At 50.6% G+C, this 12542-nt stretch overlaps 1 protein-coding gene across 5 annotated transcripts in view; it reads left to right on the top strand.

The window, feature by feature from the left end:
• Kazn (kazrin, periplakin interacting protein) overlaps positions 1-12542 on the top strand; it is a 1020937-nt gene that overhangs the window by 986481 nt on the left and 21914 nt on the right. For all 5 annotated transcript variants that reach the window (XM_074081291.1, XM_074081292.1, XM_074081295.1 and 2 more), the window contains 2 exons: positions 9852-10057; positions 10519-10637. In XM_074081291.1, the coding sequence (XP_073937392.1) occupies positions 9852-10057; positions 10519-10637 (325 nt within the window). The remainder of the gene's footprint in view (positions 1-9851; positions 10058-10518; positions 10638-12542) is intronic.

Below are 12542 nucleotides of genomic sequence, written 5' to 3'. Positions count from 1 at the left end.
TCAAGCAGGAGTGGCAAAGTGTTTGAACTCCAGCCAGGCAGCCGGGGCACTCCAAGGGCCCCCAGCCCCACAATTTCACAGCAGTCCATCCTCTCAACTCTGCCTCTGACAACTGTCCACACACAAACTTGTCTGCTTACTACATGGGCACGTGGAAAGGAACCCTTTTCCTGCTTAGGCCCTCTGCCCTATCCCACCCTCCCCCTGCCGCCCAGCTTCTCATGGGATCCGCCTTCCAGGTCTACCGGGGGAGGGAAGTTTGCCAGGGAAACATGTCAGCAGAGACATAGATGTGGAAATGCCAGGGAGCCCAGGTACTGGGGAAGACAGGCTTCAGCTGCAGATTCAGTTTCAAAAAGGACTTCCCAGCTGGGCACTGGTGGCTCACGCCTGTAATCCTAGCTACTCAGGAGGCAGAGATCAGGAGGATCGCAGCTCAAAGCCAGTCTGGGCAAATAGTTCTCAAGATCCTATCTCAAAAATACCTATCACAAAAAAAAGGGGGCTGGTGGATTGTCTCTAGATGTAGATGTTCAAACCCCAGTATTGCAAAAAAAAAAAAAAAAAAAGGACTTCCCAAATGTAAGTGCTATTGTGGCAATACAACACTTTAGCAAGGAAGAAAAAGAAAGACTGTCATATACTTTTTATTTTTTAAGACAACATCTCACTATGTAGCCCAAACTGGCTTGAAACCTGCAAGCCTCCGAGTGCTGGTGTTACAGACAGACACACACCACCACACCAGGCTCATATATATATTTTTAAGCATAAAGTATGTATTTGCCCCTGACTTCTTCTTATAATCTTGTAAAGTTGGAAAGAGTTGCCAAGTGCAGGGCAGAGCCTTGCCAACCCCAGGGAATCAATTCTCTGACCCTGTGGAAAATTCTCGGCGTGTGCGTGGAGGGGCAGGAGGAGAGGAGGTCCTCCGAGGCTGGTGGCAGGGCAGCATGACAGACCGGGACCAGCACAGTAAGCACAAGCATGGGCCCTGACAGGGCAGCTGCTTTGCCAATGCGAGGAAAGAAGCATGATTCTAGGAGAAGAGGGCGCAGGGCCGTGATAGTTTTCTAGGGGGGCCTCCAGAGGGTCTGCCTAGCCCTGGGCAGGAGGTGCTGGGGGGCTGTTGGCAGGACTCAGCCACCTCACTGTCCACTGAGGTCCTACTGTGGCCCTCAGCAGTTATGGCAGTCAGTGACAGGTTCTGCCTCTGTGCAGGGACCCACGCTGACCCTGGCCTGTGGGACAGGATGCAGGGGTCACATCTTTCCCAGGAGCTGTGACTGATCGCTCAGCAGAGCATGGACATCCAACACAGTAGCAGTCAGCAGGCATCAAAAGTCACTTTCACATTATAGGCAGCATTGAAAAATGAGAATGCAGCTTTTGACTGTAAAAGTGTTGACAGGGGCACCACTGCCGCTTTCTAAGGATAGGGAACACTGACCCTGACCATGGTTTGCCGCCCCTGGCAGGGCTGGTTGGTCTGAGATAAGAGGGCTGGGCAGCATGGGACACTGTACCACAGGGAAGGACGGGGCACATGTCCTGCTCCCTGGCACCTCAGGAGCGGAGGCCAGGCACACTGCTCAACCCCCACAATGCACAAGACAGCTCTGTGGCAAGGAATGATCTGGACAGGGTCAGCAGTGCCAAGGTGGAGAGACCGTGCCGCAGGCAAAGCGGACTGGACCAGGGGCAGGCAGTGCGTGTGAGGGACCACAGCAGCGTGCTATGTCAGAGGTGGGCTGACCGTGACTCTGAGAGGCCTGTTCCTGCCCCACCCTCTCTGCTCTCTTCCCTTAATCTGTATTGAGCCAGCTGATGTGTCCGAGCTACGGTGGCCGCGGTGCCATCTCTTCCCAGCTCCACATCCATTTGGTACCATGGGGACTTATCTTCCCTGCAGAAATTGAGCAGCTAATGCTCCAAACCTGTTCACTTCTTTACAGCCTGAGGGTTGATTGCTAAACATTTCCACACTCCACTAGGTACCAAATACACCCAGAGAGCAAAACCTGACCCTGCTCCTGCCCGTGGAGAGAGCAAAGTCTAGTGGAAGACACAGGCGTTCACTGAATGATTGCACAATATTACCTAATTTCAGCTGTGAGAAGTGTGGTACAGAAAAGCTTTCTGAACTAATGAGAGCTCTGTGTGTGTGTGTGTGTGTGTCACTTACACTAGTGACCAGGGAAGGGTTCCCTGAAAGAGACAACATTTAAACAGGGCCCTGAATGCTGCATAGGAGTTCACCAAGCAGAGAAGAGAGCAGGGACCACCATTCAGGTGGGAAGAGCAGGGCTGTGCACTAAACAGGGTGTCCTAAGCCCTGGAGCTATAAGCAGCCCAGAGCTCAGAAGGGCAACGAGCTGAAGGTGAGGCTGCCCAGGTCAGCAAGGCCTGACAAGGAAGGTGGACTTTACCAGGAACCTCTGAACACTGTTAAGCAGAAGTCCCAATAGATATGTTTTAGTTTAGTTTTGTTTATAATCACTCAGGAAAGAGATGGAATTGACAATGGGCCTTGGAGCCCTTGCCTGACCTCATCAAACTCCCTGCCCCAACAGTAGCTGGGGTGCAAGGGCAAGTGCTTGGCCCACCAGGGAGGCCTGAACCCCCACAGGGCAGCAGCAGATCCAGCCAGGCACTGAGACACATCTGGGCAGCCTGTTTCCCAGTGCCACCACCAACCTGGGCACACAGAATGCCATTGTGACTCGTGCCTCCCCACCAGGCTCCAGTGAATTCTGCATCTAGTCACACATTTGAACTCCAAAGAAACAACTGTCTGGGATGCCGTAGGCGCAGGAAGGAGCCACACAAGTCCAGCCTGTCAGCTGGGCACAGGCTCAACATTTTAAATGATTAAAAAAATTAACTGAAAATGGTAGTGTATAAATCCTTCCCAAAGCAGCCACCAATGGCTCAGAGGTAGGGGTACGGGGACCAGGTACAGGACGCCACGTCCCGGGCTGGGAGAGCAATGAGGGGCGGCCTCTCTCCCCAGACAGGACAGTGGTTAGATGACTTATGAGGGAGTTCCTTTACCTCTCAGTTTCTGCATTTTTCACCAGCCCTCAGCGGCTGGCGATCTTGGTCCATAGACAAGATGACTAACTCAGAGTTAGTGTGTCCCCTCCGCTACAGGAAGGCCCTACCTGAGACAGAAGGATGAGCAAATGACTGTGAGGGCCCCCTCTAGTCCTGGGATTCTGAATCCTACTGACAGGAAGTCCAGGTGACCCCACTGACAGGAAGTCCACGATTCCTTTGGAGCAGAGGGGCAGGGGTGCCCCATCTCTTTGAGGGCAGCATCTTTCTTCACAATGATTGACTTCTGGAGCCAGGTGCACAGCCCCACGCCTGTCTGACCTCATTTAGATGCAAAATTCAAGCTCAGGGTAGGGAAGGAAGGACTGTTTCCAAGCCAAGGGAGGAAAGGAGTGACAGCAAAGGCTTCTCAAGCTTCTGCCACTCCAGTGACTGGAGCTCTTGGCCTGAGTGGAATCACTGTACCTGAGACGCCCTGCCCAGTTCACCTCCTCCAAAGCCCACCATCCTGCCATCCTGCCAGCTGATCTATCACAGTCCCAGTGGCTTGGTGGGCACCAGGCCTGGGATCCCTGACTGTAGGATTTGCATCCAGTGACCTCAGTGTTCGGTGGATTGTGTCAAATGGCAGGAAGACACAAAGAGCCCCAAGTTCAGTGTAGACACCATGTCCATGTCAGTCCCAACTGTTCCCATCACAGGCCTTTGGATCATATGAAGTCTGTCCCTCTGTCTCTCTGTGTGTCTGTCTCTCTGTATGTCTGTCTCTCTGTGAGTCTGTCTCTGTGTGTCTGTCTCCCTGTGAGTCTGTCTCTCACACTGACTCACAACATGGCTCCCATCCCCCCAGCTCAGCAGGCCAGGCCAGCAGCTACTTCTCAGCCTCTGAGAGCAGATCCCCACACTCCACACACCCTCCCACTCTTGCCAGCTTAGCAATCCTTTCCAACACGCTCCCAAAACATAGCACACATGTTGAGCACCATCACTGTCAGTCCAGATAATAAAAACAAAGGCACCTGACTTCCAACCTAGGGGATGCAGCAGAGCCAATGGACAGACCAGTAATGGCAGCAGAACATGCCGAGTGCTGTGTGGACAGTGTGTGCAGGAAGAGGGGTATTCGCCTAGGCCAGCTACTCTCTGGACTTTTTCGAAATATAAAATATAGTTGGTAACATTAAAAATCCACAAATGGGTGGATGAATGAGTTTAAGTAGCTGAAGAGAGATTTTTTTTAAATGGAAAATAAGTCTAAGAAAATTACCTACCAAGAATGCAATGCAGAGAGATAAGGAGATAAACTTGAAAGGAGAAATCCAAGCTGCCTGCTCTAGTACAATAATAGTCACTAGTCACAGGATGCTGCTTAAATTTGTGTTTTAATTAATTATAATTAGAAAAAATAAAAACTCAGTCCCTCTGGCCATTTTCAAGGGCTCCTAGTGGCTGTGGCTAACAGTGATCATAGGGGATGATGAGGATTTTATCACATTTCCATCATTACAGAAGATTCGGCTGGACCTCACTAGGACATAAACTAGGAAAGACAGAGCTTAAAACTCTAACTTATGTCTCATTGGATTCCCAGGAGAAAGGCACATCTAGCCTCATTATAATGAAACTGCAGACCATCAAAGACAAAGAGAAAATCATCCAAGTAGCTAATGGAAGGAATGGAATTGCAGCTGACTTCTCTTAAAAAGGAAGACAGCAGGAATGGAGCAGTGTCTTCAAACTGCTAAAATACGCAACTGTCAGCCCCAAACTGTATATCTCATGGATGACAGATGGGCTCTTTTTTGGTACTTTTAGTCAAAGGAGTTTTTTCAATCATGTTCTTTAGAATAAGAAAAGTTATTCCAAAAGGAAGGTCGGAGACACAAGAAATGATGAACAAAGAAATTTGCAAATATGTAGGTAAATTGTTGCAAGCAAACATTGTCATACGAACTAACCATGAGGACAATGTCTAAATTATGGAGGTTTCAAAAGACAGACTTAAAGCACTGGATGTGACAGCATGTAAGTAAGGAGGAATGCTGAGTCAGCTAGGAATTGCTGTTTTAAGTAACTCTCACTGTTTAGGACAAGGCATTAAGATGACCAAACTTAGGTTTTGTAAATTTAAGCATGCATACTGAGTTTGCAAGGTGACCCTTAGGCCATGGTTCTAGAACCTGAACATGCACCAGCATCCCTTGGACAGCTGTCAGCATGTAGATGGCTGGGCCACCCCGGCATCTCCGCTCTAGGGAATCTGGGATGGGTGGGGTCCTAGCATTTTCATTCCTCATAATTTCTCAGGTGCCACTGATCCTGCTGGCCAAGGAACCAGGCTATGGGAACTACTGTGCCCAAAGCAGAGAACTAGCCCGGCAGTGGGGCTCACAGATGCCGTCCTAGCTACTTGGGAGGCTGAAATGGGGAGGATAGAGGTTTACGGCCAGCCTGGGCAAATAGTTCATGAGACCCCATCTCCAAAAGAACCAGAGCAAAATGGACTGGAGGCATGACTCAAGCAGTAGAGGGCCTGCTTTGCAAGCTTGAAACCCTGAGCTCAAACCCCAGTCCCACTGGAAAAAAAAAAAAACAGAAAACTACAGAGTTTGACTTCCAGACCAATGGAGAGGGAATAAAATGAGGAAACAAATATCTGTTTGTGGACCATCTTCCACTCCAGACCAGCTCTGTCCAGGGAAAATATATGTGGAACTTCAGGTCTTCTGTAGCCACATTTAAAAAATAAGAAGAAATAAGTGAGATCAATTTTAATAATATATTGCATGTACACATATATGCCCCAAATATAAGGCACAGGATCTCAAGTTCAAGGAAAGGCTGAGCTACCTTGTGAGACCCTAACCCTATCTCATATTCATGTGTGTGTGTGTGTCCCAAATATTAGCGTTTCAATATGCGGTCAAACATGAAAATAACAAGAACAGTTCTTCCTGTGCTGTCTCCGAAGTCCAGAGTGTATTAATACTTACGGCACATCCCAGTGTGGACGAGCCTTGTGACAAGTGCTCAATATGGCTCAAACTGTCCTCCTGGACTCTGGCCTGAGTCCGTGAGCCTGCAGAGGACCAAGGGCCCCACTCGGTCACTAAGCAGGCACTGTGTGACAGACACTGGGGCTAACAGGTCACTTATCGAAGTCTCCGGTGGTCCTCCCATCATCACGTGAAGTCAAGCAGTATTATCAACCCCACTTCACAGACAGGCCAGAACACTGAAAACACTTCCCCACAATCATCAGTTGGGAAGCAGCAGGGCTGGATCCAGGCTCAGGTCTCTCATACTCCAGGGAACTTCTAGACCTGGGCCTTCTCCAGAGCATCTTTTGCAACAGGGCAGACAGTGATTCTTTTAGGCTTTGTGGGCAAATCTCTGCCCACTGTGGCATGAAAGCTGCCTTAAGCAAGCTGTGTACGAATGGGCAAGGCTGCGGTCCCCTACAAATGGTGTTTAGAAAGCCATGGGAAGAGCTGGCTCAGCCTGGAGGCCGCAATGTGCCGACCCCTGTGGGGGACCCTGCAGGGCTGCTTGGCGGAGGCCCGGCCAGGCAGCCCTCCTACTATCAGAGTCTTGATATCAGTAATCTGCGGTGTGTGAGCAGGCACATGTGAGCTCTTGTGCACGTGTGCTTTGTGCTGGGGGTGGTGAGAGAGTTCAAAGCCCCTCACTCCCAAGTCCCCCAATCCTCCTGGTGTCCAGAAGGATCCAGAGTGGTCACCTCTCAATGGTACCTCCTCAGGCTCGCCAGGGGCTCAGATGGCCTCTGAACCCAGCCCTGGGCTGAGCAACCTGGATACAGACATGAGTTATTCCCACCCCATGGTTAAGAAGGAGAAGAAATAAAAGCCAGGGTGGCTGGAATCCCAGACGTGCAAGCTACCACCAGCATACCTGCGTCATGGAAACTGCCTTAAATTAATGGTTTAGGACCCCAAAGACCTCTCCTCTAGTCCCTCTGCAGCTGCTTCTCCTGGCAGTTCAAGTCCTAGAGTGGGCTGGGGGAGTTGGGGAGTAGCAGTCTTCCTGCAGAAACCTGTGTGGTTCACCTGGGGGGCCAGCCTGCCCTCTGCCCTTCCCAGAGCCTGAACCCGCAGGTTATGAGGGCCACACAGCTGTCTTGTCTCCCAGCCGGCCGGCTGGTCCTGTGACACACAATATGAGCATACAAAAACACATGCGCACACACATGCGCACACACATGCGTACACACAGGATGTTTGGTTTTTGTCTTTGTCCATTTCTCCATTCCCTGCTCTGCCTCCCTCTCTCTACTCTATGGTCTTTGTTATTTCTCTCCGAAGGTCTCTCTCCTCTCTCCTCTCTCCTCAACTCCAAAGCCTCGTCCAATTGGACAACATGGGTCATATCTTGGTATTTTAAGTGGCCAGATTCAGCCACACGTACCCTCATTTTCCCAGAAGCCTGGGACAGAAGTAGGACATCCCGTGGGGCCTGTGGTGACCCCGTAGACTTGGAACCCTGGACCTGATTAGAAAGACATCCCTGCAAACAAGGCCAGCCCCAGCAGGAGGGAGATGTGGCTCAGGCCTGTGACACTGGCTGGGCAGCCCTGTCACCAGGCAGAACACTGGGCCCTGGGAGGCGGCAGCTGCTGTTCCCACATTTTCAGGGTCATAGTACCAGTCGTGCTCAAACTGTGACCCGCTCAGAGCTCTGTGCTCATCTGCCACCTCCGGGGGATAAGATGAGGCCGTCAACCCAGCAACAAAGGGAAATCCAGTAGTGCTGGCAGTAACCTCTCAACCCCCACCTTGTCACACTCACTGCCATTATGTCCCCACAGCAGCCCGGGAAGGAGGCAGGCAGCGGACAGCAGCATTATGCTAGCTTTTCAGAAAGGGAAACTGAGGCCTACAGTGCTGGGGGAAAAGTTTTTGTGGAGGTGGGGAGGTGGGCACAGTGATTTTCAAAGTCCCTCAAGAAGTTAACCTGTGGGCGGGGTGGGGGAGCTGGACAAAGGGACTCTGAGACTCAAAAAAGATTTCTACGCTAGGTTTTTTTTCCTAGTTTCAAACACTATACGGTTCAAACATTCCTAATCCAAAATCCGAAGTGCTTCAAAATCTTCAACTTTTTGAGTGCTGACCTGAGAAAATTCCACACCATGAAACTTTGCTTCATGTTCAAAACTACTGTATAAAGTTACCTTCAGGCTAAGTGTATGAAGTGTCTATGAAACAAATGAATTTTGTATTTACTTGGGTTCCATCTCAAGATATCTTATTACGTGTAGGCAAATATCCCCAAGTCCAGAACCATCTGAAACATCTCTGGTCCCAAGCATTTGGGTTAAGAGGTACTCAGCATGTACAATCAATGCAGAAAACTCTGGAAACAGAATGGTGTGGGGGGCTCAAATGCACGTGCAATTACACCCACACTCATGCACAATTTTACCCATCACCCCCTCCCAGAGATTGACTTCAACATTTACCCGTCTAGTAGGACATATGCATACATGTATGCATGTGTCATTTAAATTACATTTTATATATGTTTAATTTTTAAAATACACTTTGGGATTACATTGCACCTATTGTTTTTTTTTTTTTTTCCTTTTTCACTTGGCAGCAGACTGGGAACACTTTTTCCCTTGTCAAAAACATTCTCTGTGCCAGATTTTTCCATTAATTGCATGAATTCCAGCATATGGATGGAGCATCATCCATTGAGATAAATTCCCACCAGTCACCACGTCCACCTCTTTCCAGCTTTTCATTTTTTCCATCTTCTCATTATAAGACCATCATGTTTTTGGACATATGCATGCCTATTTGACAATACTGAAGGTGTAGCAGAAAGAAAATAGCCTTATTCTTTCAGACTGTGAAGCTTGGTGGATAGTTGTCACCCATTGTTTTAATTCTGTGCACTATTCATTTGTGGATAAGTAGTTTTACTTCTTCATAGTGATTGATAATACAGAATCTTGGCAGCGTCGTTTCTAACCAAGTTTATTTTTTAATATGTGTCATTTCTCCTGGTATTAAGTCTGGTTTGGCTTTTATTTAACCCTGATTTAGATTCTTTCCCCTCTTGGCTGGGTCTGTGTAACCTGAACTTAGTGCATTTACCAAGCGAAGGACTGCCAAACTGATTGTGGAAGGGGGTAGTGGAGAAACTTTCTTTTTTTCTGCCTGTGAGACCACTCTGGGGACAAGCTTCAGCATGTTAAGGAATGTAGCTGGGCCCTATTTATCCCACAAAAATAAATTACCCTGTTGCCCAAAGACGATGGCCGCTGCATTGTTTACAATAGTGAAAAATTAGAACCAGCCCTGTGCCCATCAGCAGAAGGCAGGTGCAATAAATTTAGGAAGCACCCTCCCAATAAATCCTGTGCTGTCAAAAGACATTGCAGATCTGGATTGAGATAGAAAGATGTCCTCCACAGCATCAGTGACAAAAGCATCTTACAAAACAAAACAGAGAGTGCAATGCAAGCCTGGGGGTCTGTGTGTCTGTAAGCGTGGGCGTCTGTGTATCCCAAAGGATATTTAACTAAATACTAACAGCTGCTGTCTCTGGGTGGTGTGGGGGAAATTTTCATTTTCCATTTTAGTTTTATTCCTTTCTGGAATACGTTTACCATTATTCTTACATCCTTTTCTTTTGAGGAGCAGAGATGATCTTTGATTGGGGGATGGGCGGCAAACCAAAGCCATTGGGTTTTGAAGAGGTGAAGGCATGGGGGAACAGAGGCCCTGCTTCCTGGTCCCCCCGGCATGGCCATGTGCCATTGTGTGTTGCAGACTCCGACAGCCAGTGCAGCCCCACGCGGCAGAGCCTCAGCCTGTCTGAGGGAGAGGAGCAGATGGACCGACTGCAACAGGTGGAGCTGGTCAGGACCACGCCCATGTCGCACTGGAAGGCCGGGGCCGTGCAGGCCTGGCTGGAGGTGGTTATGGCCATGCCTATGTACGTCAAGGCCTGTGCAGAGAATGTGAAGAGCGGGAAGGTAGGCAGCTGCCGGCTACTGAGGAATCCCTACCTCCTCCCCAGACCCACACCCTCCCAGGAGCTGGCCTGTCCCCACCATGCCCTGGGGGCAGAAGGAGGTGCAGTCTAGCAGCCAGCCCACCTGTGCTCAGGCCCAAGGGTCTTGCTAAATCAGCCTCCCTAGCAATGCACGTAGCTCTTTGGAGCCCCAGCTGCCCGGTCCTTAAAATGGGACCAATCTTCCTTTACCTGGAGGGAAGGAGGCAGGACCCAAGGAAAAGGTTCTTTCACCTGGAAGGTTCTCCCACCCCACCTGAGCAGCAGGGATGCAGGCTGCAGAGACAATCTAGTGCTGTCTAAGGAAGTGGGTAGGGAGACAGGAGCAGAGCCCTGGCCAACAAATCCCTCAGGTGCCAAGGACAGGCCCTGCTCCCTGCCCCACCCTCCCCTCCAGCGCTCAGCCCCCCCTCCCGGGAGCAGGTCCTGCTGAGCCTGAGCGATGAGGACCTGGAGCTGGGCCTGGGCGTGTGCAGCTCCCTGCACCGGCGCAAGCTTCGCCTGGCTATTGAAGACTACCGTGATGCCGAGGCGGGCCGCAGGTGAGTAGGGGCCCCACAACAGTGAGAAATGGGCTGAACTAAGTGTGGGGGCACTGGGGTGTCAGGAAGATGAGCTGCATGCCCCACTCCCCATGAGGAACAGACAGGGAGACAAGCAAACCCAAGATGCCTCTGTGATCAACCTTGAACCTCGCTCTTACCGTTCTAGAACCGGGAAAGATAGCAGGACCTCAGCTCACCATTCCAGGGCGAGGAAAGGCAGAATGAGTCAGGGGAAAAGAAGCAAGCGCAGAGATAAAGGGACAGGAAGAGGCCCACGGAAGTCTGTCCTGTACAGACACAGGCCAGTGGGAGGGTGTCTCTTAGCAAGCACACCTGGGGGTGGCTGGAGCCCTTTCCCATCGGGGTGTCTCCTTTGAGGCCACCCTGCCCCCCCACTGCTTATAGCCCTCCACCCAGTCCTGCCTCACTCCTGATCAATGGGGGGCCCCCATTCACCAAGCAGCTCCAGGGAAAAGGGAAGGAGCCCTCCCCACACACACTGAGCCGAGAGGGAGGAGCCGGCTCTGTAACCTGACACTCTCTGCTTTGCATAATTATCTCCTTCACTGGTTTCCCATCGTTCCTGTGCAGTTAATTAATCAAACCTGGTGGTGTGTGGTGTTATTTGCGGAAGCGGCTTTGTGGATTAAAATAGAAGGGGTGGGGGTGGAGAATCAGGCTGGCTTGGAAGCAGAAAAACCAAATCCATGTGTGTCCAAGAGAGGGGCCCCCCCGCACGCACCATGCCGAGGTGAAGAAGTGCTGAGACCAGACCTGAGCAACTCTGAGCAAACAGCAGAAAGTGCCAGGCCTGCCACAAGTTGGGGTGCTGGCTGTTTTATAGGGCAGGGCTGGGTGGATAGAAGGGAGAAGGGTGATAGGGGCAGGATGGCAGGCACCCCCTGCTGGGGGATCCTCACAAGCACCTCACTCACTGCCCACCTGACCAGTTCCATACCTGGAGTTCCTGGAAGCCTCACTATCCTGGTCACCCTCCTGTCCCTGACCCGGCGCTCAGTAGAGTCAGTCAATGGTGTCTGTGGTCATTAGACCAGGTGAGGCTGCTGGCTTCCTCCCTCAAAAGTGGAGGAGTCCTGACCACAGTCCAGGGTCCCTGAGAGACATGGCTGTAATAATAACACAATGCCATCAACTGGGTGACTTAAACAACAGACATTTATTTTTCCCAGTTCTGGGGGCTGCATGTGTGAGTCCAGGATGCTTGCGTGGCCTTGTCATTGTGACTCCCCCCATGGTGGAGAGAGTAGAAAATGGGGTGGGGCAGAGAGCTTGTCTGATCACTCACCTCCATGGCCTTGTGTAACCCTAATGGCCTCCTGCAGGACCCACTTCCAAATGCTATCACATGGAGGGTTAAGACTTTAGCACATGAGGTTAGGGAAGCAGACACTGGTCAGTTAACAGTAGCTGACCTGAGCTCCTGGGAACCCAGAGTCTCAGAGGCCCAGAATGGAGTGGCTCGAGTGTACGTCAGCTGGGAAAGGGGAGCAGGGCTGCAGGATGTCCCAGGGCCAGTGAGCCCCAACACTGGATCTCTTCTCTCCTGGAGAGAGGGTTGCTTTGAGTTTTCTATTCCCTGTGGAAATCCAGCCTGCCTCTGACTTACCAGGTGACCTTGCCTTCTCTGGGACTCAGTTTCCCAACAGTGAAGTAAGGGAGTTCAGTTAGGACAGTGGTTTTTAAACGTTTCAGCATCATGGCTCCTTTAATTTTTTTGTTTGTTTGTTTTTGGGTTTTTTTTTTTGAGGCACTGGGGTTTGAACTCAGGAACTCATGCTTACTAGGTAGGCGCTCTGCCACTTGAGCCGCGTCTCCAGCATCCTGGCTTCTCTGAGAATGTGGTAAACACTTAATAAATAATCCCCAGAAGACACACACAAG

The sequence above is a fragment of the Castor canadensis genome, chromosome 7, assembly GCF_047511655.1.
Source record: "Castor canadensis chromosome 7, mCasCan1.hap1v2, whole genome shotgun sequence".
In the NCBI taxonomy this organism is placed as follows: Eukaryota; Metazoa; Chordata; class Mammalia; order Rodentia; family Castoridae; genus Castor; species Castor canadensis.
The sequence above is the reverse complement of the archived record's forward strand: the minus strand, read 5'-3'. Positions and strand labels throughout refer to the sequence as shown.